At 49.6% G+C, this 20124-nt stretch overlaps 2 protein-coding genes across 2 annotated transcripts; both read right to left on the bottom strand.

The window, feature by feature from the left end:
* Window positions 1–3597: 3597 nt before the first annotated feature.
* On the bottom strand, window positions 3598–9594 carry LOC140844783 (ral guanine nucleotide dissociation stimulator-like). The gene is made up of 6 exons (XM_073217760.1): window positions 9389–9594; window positions 8948–9051; window positions 8449–8515; window positions 6229–6350; window positions 6011–6120; window positions 3598–5647 (listed from the first exon to the last, which is right to left on the bottom strand). The coding sequence occupies exons 1-5, from the start codon at window positions 9581–9583 to the stop codon at window positions 6030–6032; spliced, it is 579 nt and encodes a 192-aa protein (XP_073073861.1). The 5' UTR covers window positions 9584–9594; the 3' UTR covers window positions 3598–5647; window positions 6011–6029.
* Window positions 9595–10549: 955 nt separating this feature from the next.
* Window positions 10550–13772, bottom strand: LOC140845296 (uncharacterized). Its single transcript, XM_073219280.1, has 4 exons — window positions 12879–13772; window positions 11956–12146; window positions 10858–11024; window positions 10550–10728 (listed from the first exon to the last, which is right to left on the bottom strand). Exons 1-4 carry the CDS (start codon window positions 12987–12989, stop codon window positions 10550–10552), a joined length of 648 nt encoding a protein of 215 aa, XP_073075381.1. The 5' UTR covers window positions 12990–13772.
* Between the last annotated feature and the right edge of the window lie 6352 nt (window positions 13773–20124).

Genomic DNA, 20124 nt, shown 5'->3' with positions numbered 1-20124 from the left:
TTTTGGGGAAAAAAGTTGTTCTGTGCTTCTAAACTTCTGTTCCATTATCCAGGGGAAAATATCTATCATTTCCTTATTTGGGGTTTTCTTTAGGGAACAGTAACAGAGCTGTGAATGCTCACAGATCAGGTAGTGTGTGTGTGTTCACCTGCCATTATATCCACCATACTTAGCACGAGGACTGATAATAATAGATGCTTAGAAGTTCTTTTTACCAGTGAACATATACTTTAGAAAAGAGGGGTGGAGGAATAAAGGAGAGAGAGAGAGACTTTGGAAGGCGATTTTGGGTGAGAGAGAACTGCAAAAGATGAGAAATCTTTTCTGCCAGTGCTCATAGAGAGAGAGAGAGAAAGAGAGAAGAGAGCGTACTGAAATGAAGAGGACAATATGGTATTTGTCAAGGTAAGGAACTGGTCTCTCTTCCCCTTCCTTGCCCTTGATAACATATACATGCTTCAAGTGGAAGTTTTGGAATGACTCCCCATTGCTCTAAGGATAAAGGCTGAACTCAGCATGATGTGTAAGGTCCCACATGGCCCAGCCCATGCCCACTATCTAGCTCCATATTGCCTCTACTACTCCCTCCCAGGTGTCCTATATTCCAGCCATTATTTGGGGCATATGGGTGTTGGCTTATGCTGTACCGTCTGCCTGAAACAGGTCCATCTCTTTACTGGGTGATTCCCTTTCATCCTTTAGGTACCTGCCTAAATGCCATTGCCTCCAGGAAGTCTCCCCAGGCCTTTGGGTTGGGTCTGCCTTCGATGTTACCCCATCCTAGCATGTCCTATATTTCCTTGTCATTGCAGGTGTGGTTGCCTCTGCTAAGACTGTGTGGTCCACTGGGCACTGTCTAGGACTACATTGCTCAGCACTGTCTCTGCAGCACTGAGCACAGTCCAACACAGAGTTGGTAAATATTTATTGAATGAATGAAGAAACGAAGAGGAGGAGGGAAGAAATCTGTGGCCTGAGCAGACAGGAGAGGACCATGCCAGCAGAGAGATGGGGGTACACTGAGGCAGTGTGGTCTTGGTTTTTCTGGCTCCTATAAGATCCATTCAGTGGGGTTTCAGAAGATGCAGGAAGGTGAACCTGATTGCTGATGGAGTTAATACATTTTGAAAATCCAGGAATGTTTGTACTTAATACTGCACTCATTACTAGTTATATATGCTATGAGGCAGTTCTTATTAAATAAAACTATCACAACATCAGACAAAAGCTCTTGTCCCATTTTTTAGCTGTATCCTGACTTACGAGGAAAGAGGAACATGCCAACCAGTACAATTCCATGCATCTATTTCCTAAGAAATTAATGAAACCAATAGCTTGCTCTAAGGGTACAGAAATTGTCAAAAATAAAGGTTTTAATTAAGTTTAAGATTATGGAGCTCACTCCAGCTAGGAACTATTACTTTTGGTCTCTGCCATCTGTAATCCTGTCTGGAAAGCTTACACGCAGAGGGTAATCTCCTAACAAAAACCATCTGCTATCCCGGTTAAAGAAGAGGGGGACATTGAGTCACAGGTATGCAGGAGCCCAAATCACCACACATTTCCTGACTGGCTTAATATTCTCCCTTCAGTGCAATGTGGAGTTGAGTCGTGTTTCTCCTGCAAAGAGGCCTTTGGTTCCACTATGTGGAAGCAGTGGCCTGGGAGCTGTGGACTGGCCTGAGCAATCTAACGGGAGTCCCAGATTCATGTCTCCTTGCTACCTGACTAGAGTTATGGGTTTAAACTTTGGCTTCCTCATGTGTTCATCTTTAATGGGAAATTTTCTGATAATTTTTACAATCTACCCGTCTTACTTAAAATTCTTATGCAGTCTGACTGTTAATACTATAACCATTTTGTTTTTCTGCCGTTAATGGGCCAAGGGCTTTGCAAATAAAAACTTACTGTCCAGAGACTCAAGAATAAAGAAACCTGGCAAAAAGCATTAACTTAATGAGGAAATCTGTTATCTGCAGTTAGCTATTTTATATTATCAGGTGCTTAAAGGAAAAAAATTATGTCCAATAATTCTTTTGAATACTACCAAAACATTTAGCATATCAACGTCCAACTAATAACACTGATTGATACATCATTCTAGTCATACTAGGCACTAATCAAATATCCTTTTGCAGCCTATGATAATTTTCACCTGTGGGATAAGAGCTTAGATGATAAGGTTTAACTGATACAGAAATCAGAACATTGAACCTCAAAAATCTATACATGGAATTTAAGGACTTGAAGAATGAAATAAAAGCATGCATTAAAAAGAGGGTAGTAATACATTGGGAATTCCCTTGTTTCGTAATTAGAATTCTTCAAGCATATCCTTTGAACTTGTCCTGGCTGAGAACCACACCCCAGGCAAATTCAAAGCATGGCAGGGAATTTCTACTTAATGGAGCATGTCCAATTCATTATCTTTATTTCTTTTTTAAATGACTTTGAACTAGAATTTTTCCCAAGAAGGCACTGAGGAATTTAAGAAACCATAGTTACAGTATCACAAAGGATGTTATATAAAGATGCCCTTTTAGGGAGCTTCTTGCCAGGTTAACATTGTCCTTTCACACACTATCCATGTGAGACAGAGAACTGCTGGATGGAGGATATGCATCATCAAAGGGTGCTGGGGTGGGGGGAAGCCTTGAAATACAGTTTCAGCAATTATTGTAAATATTTCATTCTATGTTATGTTTAATAAATTATTCTTGAGTCATTCATATTTACTATATATATTTCATTACTCATACGAGCTAGATGGGGAAATATTTATGGCTCAACAACAAAAACAGGATACACGTTTTTATGTTCCAAAGGATAGGGGTAACCTAGAAAAATCGTATTTTCTGTTTTTTGTTTTAAATACACTGATGATGTTACAGTGGGGAAGGGATATTCACAGCTGTGCAAAGGCACAAATACATGGATGAATACTGAGTGTTTATCTGGATAATCAGTCCCTTCGAATCTTCCACTGAGGACAAAATAATTGTGAAGGATTGAAGACTGAATTATATGGAACATTAATATTGAAACTCTTAGATAATCCCATATCACTTTTGCTTTATTTGTATGGACAGAAAATCTATGTTTTTTTCTATCGATTATCATGTCACTCTGTGAATAGACCACAGGGATCTGCCTAATGCAGATGCACAGGAACTCATGCAAAAGCCTCTCAACTTAAAAAAGGATGAAGTAGGAAGGAGAGGGACTGTAGCCACAACTGGGTTTACCTGAGGCTCTGGTTGTGAGCTTCATTATCATGGCTGTGTGTTCCACCCATCACAGACCCATAGGCATGAAGTTAGCTCAGGAAGAGAGCTCTTCTATCCACTATTCCAAGTGGTATTTCTTCTACTTTATTCTCAGTCACTGGCCATCTTTTATTAATGCTAAGTGTTTAAGTAAATGATCCAAGCTACAGAAAAAGGAATAGTACAACACATCAAAAACAGTATGAGTTTTATTTTTTTAGCTATTAAAAAATGTATTTCAAGATATACCTTTTGGACCTGTATAAATTCACTCTGTAGTTTTATCACATTATTTTAAACCACCTTTTACTGGTTTGGAATTAGTATTCACTTATCCAAGATATCAGACGTCATTCATTGGAAGCTGCAAGTTAGGAGATCTATATTTGAATATCATCTGTGCCAGCAACTTGCTGTAAGTCTTTGGGTAAGTTACCCCATCTTCCCAGGCTTTTCTCTTCTCTGGGGACAATGGAAAGGATTAGGCTAGAATGTGTGCTAAGGTTGGTCCTATATTCTCCGTAAAAAATTTACTTTAATGAGTTTAAATGAAGGTTTAATTCCGACATTTTATACTAAATTTCTGACCTTCGACATGTTTTAACTATTATGAATATGCTCCTTTATAGTTCACAAAGTGCTTTCACATATATGCTCTTTTTGTAAAATTATTTTTATTTTGGTATCATTAATCTACAATTACAGAAAGAACATTATGTTTACTAGGTTCCCCCCTTCACCAAGTCCCCCCTACATACCCCTTCACAGTCACTGTCCATCTGCATAGTAAGGTGCTGTAAAATCACTACTTGTCTTCTCTGTGTTGCACAGCCCTTCCCATGCCCCACACACACTCTACATGCTAATAGTAATGCCCTCTTTCTTTTTCCCTGCCCATATCCCTCCCTTCCCACCCATTGTCTCCAGGCCCTTTCCCTTTGGTAACTGTTAGTCCATTCTTGGGTTGTGATTCTGCTGCTGTTTTGTTCCTTCAGTTTTCCTTTGTTCTTATACTCCACATATGAGTGAAATCATTTGGTACTTGTCCTTCTCTGCCTGGCTTATTTCACTGAGGATAATACCCTCTAGCTCCATCCATGTTGTTGCAAATGGTAGGATCTGTTTTTTTCTTATGGCTGCATAATATTCCATTGTGTATATGTACCACATCTTTATCCATTCATCTGCTGATGGACATTTAGGTTGCTTCCATATCTTGGCTATTGTAAACAGTGCAGCGATAAACATAGGGGTGCATCTGTCTTTTTCAAACTGGGCTGCTGCATTCTTAGGGTAAATTCCTAGAAGTGGAATTCCTGGGTCAAATGGTATTTCTATTTTGAGCATTCTGAGGAACCTCCATACTGCTTTCCACAATGGTTGAACTAGTTTACATTCCCACCAGCAGTGTAGGAGGGTTCCCCTTTCTCCACAACTTTGCCAACATTTGTTGTTGTTTGTCTTTTCGATGATGGCGATCCTTACTGGTGTGAGGTGATATCTCATTGTGGTTATAATTTGCATTTCTCTGATGATTAGCGATGTGGAGCATCTTTTCATGTGCCTGTTGGCCATCTGGATTTCTTCTTTAGAGAACTGTCTCTTCAGGTCCTCTGCCCATTTTTTAATTGGATTATTTGCTTTTTGTTTGTTGAGGCATGTGAGCTCTTTATATATTTTGGATGTCAATCCTTTATCGGATCTGTCATTTATGAATATGTTCTCCCATACTGTAGGATATCTTTTTGTTCTATTGATGGTGTCCTTTGCTGTACAGAAGCTTTTAAGTTTGATGTAGTCCCATAGGTTCATTTGTGCTTTTGTTTCCCTTGCTTGAGGAGATGCATTCAGAAAAAAGTTGCTCATGCTGATATTCAGGGGATTTTTGCCTATGTTGTCTTCTAAGAGTTCTATAGTTTCATGACTTATATTCAGGTATTTAATCCATTTCGAGTTTACTTTTGTGTATGGGGATAGACAATAATTCAGTTTCATTCTCTTGCACGTAGCTGTCCAGTTTGCGGACACCAGCTGTTGAAGAGACTGTCATTTCCCCATTGTATGTCCATGGCCCCTTTATCATATATTAATTGACCATATATATACTTGGATGTATATCTGGGCTCTCCAGTCTGTTCCATTGGCTGCAGCTATGTACGGGTCCCTGAGCCTGCAGCAGCAGCCTGGGAAGCTGCCCAAGTCTGCTGATGGAAGAGGTGCAAGAGCACCTGCCCCAGCAGAGGCTCAGGATGAGCAGCGGGAGGAAGAGGAGCAGGAAGCAGACTAGGGTCCTGGGGCGCCGGGTGCCTCCTGTCCAAAGGGGAAGCTCTCCTCTGCACACAGCCAGGGTACCAGCTGGGTTGTGGGCCTGATGACAGCAGCTACAGGGCCAAGCAGGTGAACAGAAGAGGCAGGTTATTCCAGGTTCCCCCTGTTATCCTGCTCCACCCTGTCCTCACTACCCTCTGTGCTCCTGGCCCTGTGCAGAGGGTCCTGTCAATCACCGTCACCCATAGGGTCCCTGTCACGGGGAGGGTCATGAGCCTCACCCACTCACAGAGGAGGAAACTGGGTCCCAGAGAGGGAGGGGAATCACCCTTGAGCCTGACAGGACTGTTTGGCAGGGGAGCAGAATACCAGCCCAACCTGTCTTTATTACTCCCCCACACCCAACATGGCCTGAAGCTTCCCTGAGGCTGGGAAGCAGCCCACCCCTTGCCAATGGCCCCAGCCCAGGAACTTACCTGGCTCTGGCCACTAAGTTTAAATGTTGTGGGACCTGAAGAACAAGGACAAGAGTCCCTTTCTGCCGACCCTCTGGCCTGGGGGCTCCAGCTGGCAGGACAGGGTGTAGCTGCAGGACAGAGGGGCACCTGTGAGTCCCTGGAGCCACATGTCAGGGGCCCTTCTCCCAGAGCCTGCCAGCAGCTGGAATCCACACGTGACTCCTGCCCAGCCTCACCTCTTCTGCTCATCCAGGGTCTCCACGGCCTGGAAGAAGGACCTGAAGTGCTCATCAGGTTCCAGGTGATACATCTTGGCCATGTGCTTATATGTCATGATCTCACGTACAATGGAACGTTCCTGGGGCAGAAGGACAGGAAGCGGACAAGGAGGGACGTGAGGAGTGGGGCAGTGGGATGGTCCCAGGGCTTTGCTCATGTGGAAACCCGCCTTCCCTCCAATGCCATCCAGCCCTGCCTGTTCCTACTGTTGGGTCTTTAGCTGCTCCTCTAGGAAAGCCAACTTCATGCCACCATCACCCCCCACCTGACAAAGCTTTGAGTGTCCTCAGCCCTGGGTGTGTTAATTTTCTCAAGATGTGTTAGACCCAGAGGTTAGGCCACACAGGGTTGTGCCCAGGGTCTCTACACCCCCCTCACTTTCTGTAGCAGGGTGGTACAGTAGCTCAACTGCCTCTCTCATCCCATCACCCTGGAAGGCACCAAGGCAGCCAAAGTACATCAGAAACAGCCCCCTGCACCCAGAACAAGGCCCAAACCTCCCCACCCTTTTTCAAGTTGGAGGACCACTGGGGCCCTCCAAGGGGCAGGCCTGCCAGAAACAGCACCCAGACCTAGGCCAGGATCTGGGGTACCGAGGAGGGGGGACTGGACTGGGGAGCTGAGGCCAAGCATCCCACTCAACTCTCTCTGATGACACAGGGAGACTGAGGCCTCAGGCAGGAAGGCACAGCCAGCACCCCCCATGTGCTTCCTGCCTTGAAGGAGCAACATCCCTCCCCCTGGGCAGGGCCTGAGGCAGAGGCCAGTCCTGCTCAGATGCTGCCCCCTGTAGCCCTCAGCCCCACCTGCCCTGGGGCCAGGACCGGGGCTTAGGGGGTTCCCTCTGGCAGTCCGCTTCAAACAGCCCAACTCCTGGACTGTAGGGGAGACCCCCAGGAGGCGGGAATTCGCCTGGTGCTGAGAGTTCCGGCTCACTAGGGCCTCTCTCCTCTTCAAAGCTCACCATCCTGACCCCTGTACCCCTCTGGGCTCACTCCCTTCATTATGTTCCAGGGGTTTGTCTAAAACCAGAAGGCTGGCCATGAAAAATCTAAAGAAGGGGACCATGCCCTGTACCACTGGTGTGGGGAGGTGATGAGTCCTGGCCTGTTTCCAGGGTGGGCTCCCATAGAGCCTCCCCTGAACCCCTCACTCGGAGCCCCTAGCTCTACTGAAACCACCCTGTGTTGCCTCCCACCCCTCCCTTCGCCCTGCACTCCCCTCCTGTCCCTCTCAGTGCTGGCTTTTGGCCAGTCCCAAGACCTGTGGTCCCTGTACCTGTCCTCTAACTTCTCTCTATACCATGTGCTCTCTCCTTCCTGGTCACCCCAGTGCTGGCAGTTCATGGCTGTTGTCACCAGGAGCAAGTGCAGGGTCGCCCCACTGCCTGCAACCCTGGCCAGGTCGTTCTCACCTGCTCCTCCCTATGCTAGAGTCCCCAGGAGTCCCTCAGCCATTGCCTCAACACGGAGGTCACCTCCTGCAAGGTCCAGGACACTCAGGTGCTCATGCTCGCCTCCCACATGGCCTCCCACCACCAGACCTTGGTTGATGGATGCCTTGCCGGAGTCCCCTGGTAATATGCTGTCCCCTTCTCCCGCAGGCTCTCAGCCCAGGGCGATCGCAGCTCCAGCACACACTCAAACTCATGGGTGTCTTTGGGCTGCGGCCGGCTGGCCTGAGAGGCTTCCTCACCTGCAGAGTGTCAGGGGAGTTCCGTCTGCCTCCCAGCGTGCCCTGAGCACTCACTGTCACCTGGCTATCACCATGGCTCCCCTCACACGACCAGGTGGGATGGGCACAAAGCTGAAGGCCATCTTGTGCTCCCACGCCCTGCTCACCTGGGAGGCCTGCACCCCAGGGTGAGAACCCCCCATGTCCAGATGGGGAGCTTGAGGCCTCAGAGGGGCAGTGATGGGCTCAGGGGGCCCTGGGGAGGGGCCGGCCTTGCTCAGCCATTGGCCCCACCCCTGCTGCCGTCTGAACACCAGCCCCAGCCAAATGGAGCCAGGGAGGGAGACACACAGGGCACCTTGGGGACCAGGGGGAGCCTACTTCTCCCATCAGCTGCCCCCTCTCACCATGCACACCTCGAGTCAGCCCCAAGGCTTGGCCACAGCACAGCAGAGGACTTGCCCCAAGGATCCCCTCCTACCATACCTCTAGCCTCCATTTACCGTAAAGAGCCACTTCCGGATAAGCCACTTCTTCTTCATAAGCCTCTTATGCATCCTGGAGCTCTTCCTAAGGGGAGGAGAGAGGAGGGAGACGTGGCCAACAGGTGGAGGCTTTGGGGGTGTTGGACCCCCTTTCCACTAGCCTGCATGAGGCTTTCCACCATGGCTCTTAGCCCTGGGGAATCTGAGGCTTGCAGTTCTACTGGGGGCGGATCTGCTTTGGGACAGGTGGCTGTCCTTGGGGGAGAAACTTGCTGCAGAACACATGCTGAACATCTCCCATTGGCTTCAACCCACACCTGATGAAGAAACCCGATTCCTGAGGGGGAACTACTAGCCTAACCCACAGGGGCTCTGAGAGCCCGCCATCCTGTAAGCCCATGTCCCCAGGGTCTGCCGCCTCCCAGGAGCCCCAGCCGACTGAGGGGACACTGCGAGACCTAGAGGTGGTGTCTGTAGTTCACTCTGGTGGCCTGGTCCCAAGGACAGGACTACCTACCAGGAAACACGTCCCCAGGTGCATTTCAGCCGATCCACAGCAGGGCTCTGCAGGGCCAAGAGAATGGCGTGGAGGGATGCAAAAGTCTTGAGGTCCAGACACTCCTGGGTGGGAAGACTGAGCTGAGAACACAGCCTGCTTCTGCGCTTGTGTCCCCCTATGAACCCCTGTCCTTAAGGAGGCAGCCATCCAGGGAGCCCAGCACACCCAGGACCTGTTGAGCAGCCCTCCTGGGTGGAGGACTGTAGCTCAACCTAAGGAAGGGGCCAGGTATGGCTGTCCCTCCCCTGTGGCCTTTGAGTCCAGGTCAGCACGCCCCTGGCAGGAGGGGCCCAGGGACCGGGCAGGGTGAGCACTCAGGAATCCATTCTGAGAGTTGGCCAAGGAGGGGAGCAGGTCCCAAGATGCAGGATGGACCCTGGGGGCTGTTCCATGGCACACCTTGGCCACCCAGATCCAGAACTCCACCACTTGGGCCCTGTCCTGGGCCGTCTTGGTCGGGGCCCCGAGGCAGGAGGAGATGACGAAGTTAGCCACGTCATCAAATTTTCTGAGGATATTATAGACGGCGGGGGCCAGTTGCAGAATATATCTGTTATGTGACGGGCACCCGCAGCAGGTCACGCAGTTGGTCATTGCCACCTTGGTGAACGATTCCTGGGGATGGCAAGGAGGGTCATTCAGCTGTGTCCATGTTGTCCCTGGCCCCAGGCAGTTACTGGTCAGATCTGGAGCCCAGGCCAATGAGGATGTGGTGTGAGCCTTGTGGCAGTCCAGACTTTGGACCCCGTCCACTGAGGCACCCAGCACCAGGTGCACTGGACCCCACAGTGGTGGGGCACAGAGGGGCTTTGTGCACAGGCATCCTCACTCACCTCCTCCCCTGCAGCACAAGGCAGCTCACGCCTGCCCGTCCTGGAACATCTGCCTCGCATTCTGTCACCCCGTGGATCCCACTACCCCACTCCAGGTGCAGTTTCCCCCAAAACAACTCCAACCAGGCCTTTGTTGGTGTCTGTGTCTTCCATGTAGTCAGGTACATGGCAAGGGCCTCTGAAGTGCGGAGCCTGTGGAGCCTGCCAGGCCAGTGGCCCGAGGACCTAAGGCCCTGGCAGCACTTTCCTGAGCACCCCCTCCACTACCCTGCCCCTCCTACCCCTGCCAGGCCCTGCCACACTATCCCTCTGCTATTTCTCATTGGTCTGCAAGGATCCCTAAGTGCCAGCCCTACTGTCCCTGTGGTCAGTGAAGGCTTAGGGGTGAGGAGAGTTTCTCAGGGCACATGGTGGGAAGCTGGGATGTGGGCCCAGATCACAGGAGTGCACATCAGGGGGACAGCAGGTCTGGGCCGGCCCATGGCACAGGGAAGGCCCACCCCCCACTTCCATCCCGCTCCACTCACCGCATATATCAGGGTCAGCTGCTCAGCCACCAGGCGGTGGGGGAATGTCAGGATGGTGGGCTCCGCCTCCCCTGGCACGACACAGGTGCTCACAGCACAGGGGCTGGTGGGCTCTGGAGTTGGCTCTGGCTCTGCCTGGCCTGGTGCCACTCCGGCAGGTGCCACTGGCCCCGGGCCTGAGGGGCTCATGGGACTCCAGCTCAGGGCCTGGCAACCGGGGCCGATTCCACTGCTGGGATATCTTCTGGTTCTGCAGGGGCTGAAGCCGGTGACACCGGCCGTAGCTCCAGAACAGGGTTCTCAGGGAGCTCCTGAACTGGTTCTAGCCACGGAGCTGGCCCTCCCTGTGTCCCTGGAGCCAGCTGCATCTGCCGTCGTTCTGGAGCATGCATGACACAGAGAAAACGTCACCCCGGGGCTTACAATGACAGAAAAGCCCTCACTCCCTTGAAGGCAACCCCAGTCTGGGAAGCCCACCCTAGACCGTCCCCTGGATGCAGCCCCTCACCTTCCTGCTCTGCCACAGTGGGCCCCAGGGGCTCCTCCTGGACCAAGCGGTGGAGGGCTTGGTCCTCTGGGATGCATGAAAGCTGGCTGCCATGGAGGACACTGGTCACATCATCGGGCTCACAGGCATGGCGCCTAGCCCGGCCCAGCCCGGGGCTGGGGGAAGGCCTAGGGGTGGAAGAGTGAGAAGCCTGGTCTTCCCAGCCACACTACCCTCCCAGCCCACCCTTGTGTGGGCCTGGCCACTCTGCATTACCCTGCCTCTTCAGGCATTTGCCCTCCCCCTTTCTGACCCTGTGTGTCTTTCCTGGGACCCCGTCCTTTCCCATCCTCCCAAATAGGAAGTCCCCAGTCATTAGGCCACTTGTGGGAATGCTAAGATTGGTGACCTGCTGGGTTCTGCTGTGCTCCCCCTGACTCAAGCCTCAAACTCATCCTCCCCCCATTCTGAGCAGATGGCTGTGCCCACTCTGGGCCCAGTGAATCCTCACATTTTCAGAACCTCAGGTCCCTCGTCATGCCCCCTGTTACATGAGGAGGCCGTGAGGGCATCACCCGTGATGCCTCCCGGCCGTGTCCTGCGGATGACACCTGAAGTGACTGCCCAACTCCACCTGGGACGGTCCCAGTATCGTGTCTACTTCCTTCACTCAGTTATGCTAAGTGTCCCCAAAGGGCCTGCACAAAGTGAGTGCTTCATACCTATTGTTGCTGAAGGAAGTCCTACCAGGACCTTTCCAGGTATCCCACAGGGAATCACAAGCCTCTGTTCCAAAGGCTGCTTTCCATGTGCTTTTCCAAATTGAGCTAAGCTTCAGGCCACTGACAAGTGAGGCCAAAGGCCTTTCATCGGGTACAGAGAAGTAATAGCCCCAAAGTGGCCCAGCTTGGCAGGCAGTCCTTTCTACACCTCCAGGTGCCAGGGGAGCCCCTCTAAGGCTTCTCCTGTGTTCCCCATGGGCACCCTAACAGGCTGACCACCAGCCACCCTGCCTGTCAGAGGAGCACCCTGCGGCTCAGACACATGTGGGGACACTCAAGACACATAGCGGGCTGTGGGCAGAGGCCCGACTTGGCCGAGGAGGGGCTGGAGGATCACCTTGTGGCTTGCTGGCCTGTGGTGGACTGGTCAGTGTCTTCGGGAGGGAGTGAGGACTCAGGAGTGCTCCAGCTGATGTTTCTGGCTGTCTCCACTCGTGCCGTCCTCATTCTCCACTTCTTCATCACAACTGTCCAGGGAGCCCTCCGCCTGCGGACCTTATTCTCGCAGAGAGTCGGCTCCTCTTCATGCTGAGGGGGGCAAGGGGCATATAGTCAGTGGGAAACTCAGGAACCACCAGGACGAGGGAGGTTTGCAACTCACCCAAGAGTCCCTAGCTCCCTGGAGTGTGATCAAGGAGAGGGAAGGGGTGCCCTCAGGGAATGAGATTCCAGGCCCTCTGAAGTGGGACTGTCAGGCACTCTCGTGGGGAAGCCCTGGGAGGGCCCTGGCAGGTTGCCAGGTTTGGAATGGGGTCCTGGGTGTAGACAGCCTGCCTCATGTCCAGGTAGATGGAGTAGGTGAATCCATCCACCAGCTCCTCCACGCTCCCCAGGGTGGAGCTCTGCAAAGCTGGCACCTGGTAGTTGGCGAGGAGGCACCCGGGGCTGCCTGTACCTCTCTGCAGGGGACAATGTGGGCCCCAAACCCTGCCCCCGAGATCAGGCACACAGGGCCATCTGCATAGACATCCAGTCCCTGAGGGAAGGAGAGGACACCTCCTGGGCTCAGGATTAACACGTGGGTGCAAGTACCTGGTCCCAACACTCACCTCTACATCCTGAATGATGAGACACTGACTGCCCCACCAGGGGGCCCCCAACTCAGAACATGCTCCCACCCAGGAATGGCCCCCTTCCTTTCCAGCCTTCAGTCCTACCCATACCCCACACACAGAAGGGGCCGGGGGGAAGGTCAGCCCAGGATGGGTCACACTTTGGGCCTGGACCTGGAGTGGCCCGCTCTGGGCTGCCCTGTGTTACCTCGGGGTTCCTTGGACAACACGGACAGAGGCGTTGGCGGTGGTCTCTGAGCCACCGCCCACAGCGAGCAGGAAGACTGTCCCTCTGCTTCCCTGAGTCCCGTGCCTTCATAAGGCTCCACACTAGACCTCGTGTTGCTCTGTCGAGCGTCTCTGGTCAAGTGAGCAGGACTGGGGTTTGTAACCAGGAGCTGGGTTCCGGGTCACAATTCAGGTTCTACTGGGTGTGACATCAGTGACATCACTTCCTGAAGGTTCCATTTCCTGGGCCCCTCCCTGCATTCAGACATGCCCACATGGCCCTCTGGGCTGCTGACTGCCCATCCACCTGGCCCCCTTGCCATGCATGACTACACAAATCTCCACCAGAGCCCTCCCCTCGCTCTTTGGGTCCCAGGGTCCCAGCTCTGAGGAGATGAGCTTAGCTGAGAGACGAACTTAGCTGAGACCTCTTTTTCTCACCAGTTCCCTGTCCTGCTGAATCCACAGTGCCTCCCAGGAGCTGCCCAACATCCCAACCTGCACAGGCAGGGTCATGCCAGACATTCTTCCCTAGGGACATCCCGCATGCCCTCTAGCTTAATTGAGGTACAGCTGACATGGAAACAATGACACGCACTCCAAGGGAAGGATTGATGATGTGATTATAACGTCCTGACCCATCACCACAGTCAAGATGAGGAATGCCCATCACCCCAACAGTGTCCTCATGCCCCTTTGCAATTCCTCCTTCCCTACCAGCAGCAATCACATCCCCATTCCCAGACTGTGCCTGGTGTTCAGCTCTCTATAGATGACCTTGTATTTTCTAGAGTTTTCTATGCACTCATTTTCATCTGGCTCCTATTACTCAGCATCATCATTTTGAGATGCATGCCTGCCTTGGCATGGATGAACAAGTCATACCTTTTCATTGCTGAAGAGTGATCTTTCTCCTGGGGTACTAGACCATGGTTGGTTTATCCATTCCCCTGATGATGAACTACAATTAAAGCTAGTATGCATTTGTGTGTGTGTTTGCATAAACATGTTTTTATTCCACTTGGATAACCTCCTCAGAGGGAAATCACTGTGTAGGTGTACATAACTTTTAAACACGTAGCCAAGCTATTTTTTACCAACCCCATAAGAATACTCCAGTTGCTCCACATCTTTGTCCACACGTTTACATTCAGGTCTTTAATTTTAGCCACTCTCATGTGCAGTATCTCATGTTTTCCACCTACATTTGTCTTTCACTTCCATTTCCCACATGAGTCATGTTGCTCAGGCTGGTGAGCCTACTGCCTCCACATGTTGACTGACAGCCTGAGCCTAGAGGCCCCATCCTTCCTGGGGTTCCACATGGGAAATTCCTGGGGAACAGCCACACACAACTTCCCAGAGCTGAACCTGGGCCAGCTGAGCATAGAGGGCGGTCACTTTTCACCAGTGCTGAGCACACCCGGACAGGTGGAGGCAGAGTGTCTGACCATCCACGTCACTCTACACTCTGGATTCTCTTCCCAGGCTCAGCATCCTCCTGGTGACCCAGGTGTGCCTGCTTCCGGGAGCACCTTCTTTATGCACTGGAGGACAGGACCAGGCCAGGTGGGGGGAGGCTCCACGCCACAGTTTCTGTGTTGGGAAGGGGACAGAGGCCGGGCCAGGGCCTCCCGTCCTCCTGTGTCCAGCTGCCCATCTGGCCACTAGGCCTCCCCTGAAAGGAGGGGCCGGGGCTGTGTCCATACAATTGGTACCCAGAGGAGCTCTGCACTGGAGTGGAGGATGGGATGCCTGCTCCTGACATCCTTGCCCCTGGAGCAGCAGCTGGGGGCTTCCAAGCTGCTGGTAGCCTTGGACACGTGGCTTCTCTGCAAATCCTGATGAGGGGCAGTCCCCAGAGCCCCTGTGCCTGGGCCCAGAGCAGCGCACCAGGTGCCAGAGGTCCCTACCACCTCCCCGGTACAAGTCGGGTGGGGCAGGTGCGCTTCAGCCCACAGTCAGGGTGGCCAGGCAGCTGTGTGAGCCTGGTTTCCCAGCAGCATCTGTCCAGAGCCTGGTGAGCTTGGGGCACCTGCGTGAGCCTCGTTTCCCAGCAGCATCTGTTCAGAGTCTGGTGTGCTTGGGGCACCTGCACACACCTGGGACGGATGGACTGCTAGGCCCTAGTGACCACCCAGCAGACTCAGGGCTGCTGCTTTGTTTCTGGACCCAGAAGCTCTTCTGTCTCAGGTTGAGGCTGGTGGGCCATGCGGGATGACAGGTGTGACCTGTGCCACTGCCCTGCCAGAGGCCCATCTGCACTCGTGCTCAAACCTCCCTCCCTATGTGGCTGGGGAGCCTGAGGTCATCCCTGGGACCACCTTGCAGGCAGAAGCCGGTGAGGGTGCTGTGGGCAGGGCAAGGGGAAGGAGGGTGTCCTGGGTGTCCTGATTTTACCTCCTGTCACCTGGTCACCTGAGGATGTCAGGAGGGCCCACATCCACTTCCCCAGTCCCAGTCTGGGGCTCCACCTGCAGCATAAGGCCTGGAGACTGTTTCCAGCCTGGAGCCCCCCAAGGGGATGTTATGCTGATCCCGTAACTTCCTTCCAGGCCAGCCCTCCCTACCTGGGGGGTGAACACATCCTGAGAGCCCTGTGGGAGCGTTCTGGGGAGAATCAGAGCCAAGTGCCTTTGCTCAGCTTCCCCAGCCTTTTGTCACAGACGTCAGGCCACTCAGCCAGGAGCCATGAGCAGCACACCAGGAGCCTCACACCAGCCTGGCCTGGGGCTGGACAGCTGCGGGGCACCATGGAGAAATTGGGCTCAGAGAAAGCCCCCCATGGAAGGAGTGCACCTCTTGGAGGTGCTTTGAGAGACCAAGTTCAATGTTTTTGAAAGGGAATTTCTGGAATATGTGGGGCAGCTGTGTCTCATCAAATGGGTCAGTGCTAGACTGGTGCCCTGCAGCCCTGGGATCTACTTGGCTTACATGTGCAGTGGTGGTCAAGATGTGAAGAGACACCTTTGGACCTCTAATCAATAGATTGGGGGTCTGATCATAATCTATAAATGACAGGAAGAAAGGCCCAGTTTCTGTTTGAGCAGCCCTCCGCAGTGTTGCCAAGACGTGCCACCCTGGTGCTTAGAGTGCCCTGCTCTTCCTGAGCACCTTATTGGGGGAGAACAGGTGGAGGACAACCTGCATAGGTCAGGGACCCTTGTGTCAGAGAGTTTGAGGCCTCAGGGTGGTTTGGGGGATACGTGATGTCTGCATGTGGGGCCGAGCTTTGGGAAGAAAGCATGTGCTGGCAGTCCATTCATTGCATCCCACCTGCACAGGGATGAGACCAATCCCCAGGAACCACAGACCTCAGGGGCAACATCCAGATCACACTGCCCTCAAGGAGGCTATTTCTCTCTCTTTTTTTTTTTAAGGTATTATTGATATATACTCTTATGAAGGTTTCACTTGAGAAAACACTGTGATTACTATATTCACCGCTGTTGTCTTGCCCCCCCCCCATATTCCATTGCAGTCATCAGTGGGTACATCAGTGAAGTAAGATGCCACAGAGTCACTGTTTGCCTCCTCTGTGCTACACTGTCTTCCCCATGATCCCCACACACCATGTTGGCCAATCTTAATCCCCCACAATCGCCTTCTCCCTCCCTCCTCACCCGCCCTCCCCATCTCGTCCCCTTTGGTAACTGCTGATCCCTTTTTGGAGTCTGTGAGTCTGCTGCTGTTTTGGTCCTTCGCTTTTACTTCGTTGCTTATATTCCACAAATGCGGGAAATCATTTGGTACTCGTCTTTCTCCACCTGGCTTATTTCACTCAGCATAATGTCCTCCATCTCTATCCATGTTGTTGCAGATTGTAGAATTTGTTTTTTTATGGCTGAATGGTACTCCATTGTGTATGTGTACCACCTCTTCTTTATCCATTCATCTACTGATGGACACTTAGGTTGTTAGGTTGTTTCCTTATCTTAGCTGCAATAGTGCTGCAATAAGCATAGGGGCGCATATGTCTTCTTGAATCTGAGAAATTATATTCTTTGGGTGAATTCCTAGGAGTGGAATTCCTGGGTCAAATGATATTTCTATTTTTAATTTTTTTTGAGGAACCTCCATATTGCTTTCCACAATGGTTGAATTAGCTTACATTCCCACCAGAAATGTTCCTCTTTCTCCGCATCCTCGCCAGCATTTGTTGTTCCTAGTCTTTTCGATACTGGCCATCCTAACTGGTATGAGGTGATATCTCATTGTGGTTTTTAATTGCACTTCCCTGATAACTAGTGATGTGGAGCATGTTTTCATGTGCCTGTTGGCCATCTGAACTTTTTCTGTGGAGAATTGTCTGTTCATATCACCTGCCTATTTTTTAATTGGCTTATTTGCTTTTTGGATGTTAAGGAGTGTGAGTTCTTTATGTATTTTGGATGTTAACCCCTTGTCAGATATGTCATTTAGAAACATATTCTCCCATATTGTAGGATGCCTTTTTGTTCTGTTGATGGTGTCCTTTGCTGTACAGAAGCTTTTAAGTTTGATGTAGTCCCATGTGTTCATTTTTGCTTTTGTTTCCCTTGCTCGAGGAGATGCATTCAGGAAAAAGTTGCCCATGTTTTTATATTCAGGAGATTTTTGCCTCTGTTATCTTCTAAGGCTTTTATGGTTTCATGACTTACATTCAGGTCTTTGATCCATTTTGAGTTTACTTTTGTGTATGGGGATAGACAATAATCCAGTTTCATTCTCTTGCATAAACAGTTCTGCCAGCACCAGTTGTTGAAGAGGCTGTCATTTCCCCATTGTCTGTCCATGGCTCCTTTCTCATATATTAATTGAGCATATATATGCTTGGGTTTATATCTGAACTCTCTCTTGTCTGTTTGATTGGTCTATGGGTCTGTTCTTGTGCCAGTACCAAATTGTCTTGATTACTGTGGCTTTGCTGTAGAGCTTGAAGTTGGGATCCAAATACACCTGGCTTTATTCTTCCTTCCAAGGATTGCTTTGGCTATTTGGTGTCTTATGTGGGTCTGTATGAATTTTAGAATTATTTTATTTAGTTGATTGAAGAATGCTGTTGGTATTTTGATAGGGATTTCACTGAATCTGTTGATTGCTTTAGGCAGGATGGCCATTTTGACAATATTAATTCTTCCTATCCATGAGCTTGGGATGTATTTCTGTTTCTTAGTGTCCTCTTTAATGTCTTTTAAGAGTGTCTTGTTGTTTTCAGTGTATAGGTCTTTTACTTCCTTCATTAGGTTTATTCCTAGATATTTTATTCTTTTTGATGCAGTTGTGACTGGAATTGTTTTTCTGATGTCTCTTTCTGTTAGTTCATCAATAGTGTATAGGAGTGCAATAGATTTCTGTGTATTAATTTTGTGTCCTGCAACTTTCCTGAATTCAGATATTTGATCTAATAGTTTTGGATTGGACTCTTTAGTTTTTTTATGTACAATATCATGTCATCTGCAAACAGTGACACTGTAACTTCTTCTTTACCAATCTTGATGCCTTTTATTTCTCTGTGTTGTGTGACAGCAGTGTTGTGGACTCCAGAACTATGTTGAATAAAAGTGGAGACAGTGGGCATCCTTTTCTTGTTGCTGATCTTAAAGGAAAGGCTTTCAGCTTCTCGCTGTTAAGTATGATGTTGGCTGTGGGTTTGTCATATATGGCCTTGATTATGTTGTGGTACTTCCCCTCTATACCCATTTTGTTGAGAGTTTTTATTATGAATTATGTTGAATTTTTTTGAATGCTTGTTCCGCGTCTATGGAGGTGATCATGTGGTTTTTGTCCTTTTTGTTGATGTGGTGGATGCTCCTGATGGATTTTCTATTGTTGTACCATCCTTGCATCCCTGAGATGAATCCCACTTGATCATGGTGTATGATCCTCTTGATATATTTTTTAATTCGGTTTGCTAATATTTTGTTGAGTGTTTTTACGTCTATGTTTATCAGGGATGTTGGTCTGTCGTTTTCTTTTTTTGTGTTGTCTTTGCCTGGTTTTTGGTATTAGAGTGATGCTGGCCTCATAGAATGAGTTTGGAATTATTCCTTCCTCTTCTACTTTTTGGAAACATTTAAGGAGGATGGGTATTAGATCTTCACTACATGTTTGATAAAAATCAGTGGTGAAGCCATCTGTTCCAGGTGTTTTGTTCTTAGGTAGTTTTTTGATTACCAGTTAAATTTTGTTGCTGGTAATTGGTCTGTTCAGATCTTCCGTTTCTTTCTGGGTTAGGCTTGGATGGTTGTATTTTTCTAGAAATTTGTCTATTTCTTCTAAGTTATCCAGTTTGTTACCATATAATTTTTTGTAGTATTCTATAATAATTATTTGTGGCTCTGTGGTATCCGTAGTGATTTTTCCTTTCTCATTTTTGATTCTGTTTGTGCGTGTACTCTCTCTTTTTTTCTTGATAAGTCTGACTAGGGGTTTATCTATTTTGTTTATCTTCTCGAAGAACCACCTCCTGCTTTCATTGATTCTGTCTGTTGTTTTATTCATCTTGATTTTATTTATTTTTGCTCCAATCTTTTATTATGTCCCTCCTTCTACTGACTTTAGGTCTCATTTGTTCTTGTTTTTCCTGTTTCATTAATTGTGAGTTTTGACTGTTCATATGGGATTGCTCTTCATTCCTGAAGTGGGCCTGTATTGCAGTATACTTCCCTGTTACCACTGTGTTCACTGCATCCTACAGATATTGCGGTGTTGAATTATTGTTGTCATTTGTCTCCAAATATTGCTTGATTTCTGTTTTTATTTGCTCATTGGTCCATTGGTTATTTAGAGACATGTTTTTACGTTTCCATGTGTCTGCAGTCCTTTCATTTTCTTTGCGTATTTTATTTCTAGTTTCATACCCTTGTGGTCTGAGAAGCTGGTTGGTGCAATTTCAATGTTTTTGAATTTACTGAGGCTGTTTTTGTGGCCTAGTATATGATCTAATGACATAGAATAGCAACAGCAATAAAATCATGACAATCCTCAAACCAGAGGATTCAGCTAGGTTCAAAGTCTTATGCAGATTAAGTCCATAGCTCATCCGTTCCATCCATACGCAGGCAGGAGCCGAGTGTTCAGAGGAATCATCAGGCGGCAGCTGCAGCCAGGGGGCACATTCAGGCCACAAGGACTATAGAAGAAAATAACCTTAAGACTGATAAGGTATATGTTTTAATGACACCAACATAGGCAAATCTTGTCCATCACTTGGGGTACATGCAAGACAGTGGTCTTGTGATAAA

The sequence above is a fragment of the Manis javanica genome, chromosome 12, assembly GCF_040802235.1.
Source record: "Manis javanica isolate MJ-LG chromosome 12, MJ_LKY, whole genome shotgun sequence".
NCBI lineage: Eukaryota > Metazoa > Chordata > Mammalia > Pholidota > Manidae > Manis > Manis javanica.
The sequence above is the reverse complement of the archived record's forward strand: the minus strand, read 5'-3'. Positions and strand labels throughout refer to the sequence as shown.

Excerpts from the sequence above, each read along its gene's own strand:
- LOC140844783 (XM_073217760.1), bottom strand. The coding sequence starts at position 9,583 with ATGACCAACTGCGTGACCTGCTGCGGGTGCCCGTCACATAACAGATAT. Across the intron at positions 8,516-8,947 it reads ACCTGGGGACGTGTTTCCTG|GAAGAGCTCCAGGATGCATA; the intron begins GTAGGTAGTCCT and ends TCCTCCCCTTAG. Across the intron at positions 6,121-6,228 it reads ACCCTGGATGAGCAGAAGAG|CTACACCCTGTCCTGCCAGC; the intron begins GTGAGGCTGGGC and ends TCTGTCCTGCAG.
- LOC140845296 (XM_073219280.1), bottom strand. The coding sequence starts at position 12,989 with ATGAAGGCACGGGACTCAGGGAAGCAGAGGGACAGTCTTCCTGCTCGC. Across the intron at positions 12,147-12,878 it reads GTTGTCCAAGGAACCCCGAG|CATGAAGAGGAGCCGACTCT; the intron begins GTAACACAGGGC and ends TGCCCCCCTCAG. Across the intron at positions 11,025-11,955 it reads ACAGGCCAGCAAGCCACAAG|GCCTTCCCCCAGCCCCGGGC; the intron begins GTGATCCTCCAG and ends TTCCACCCCTAG.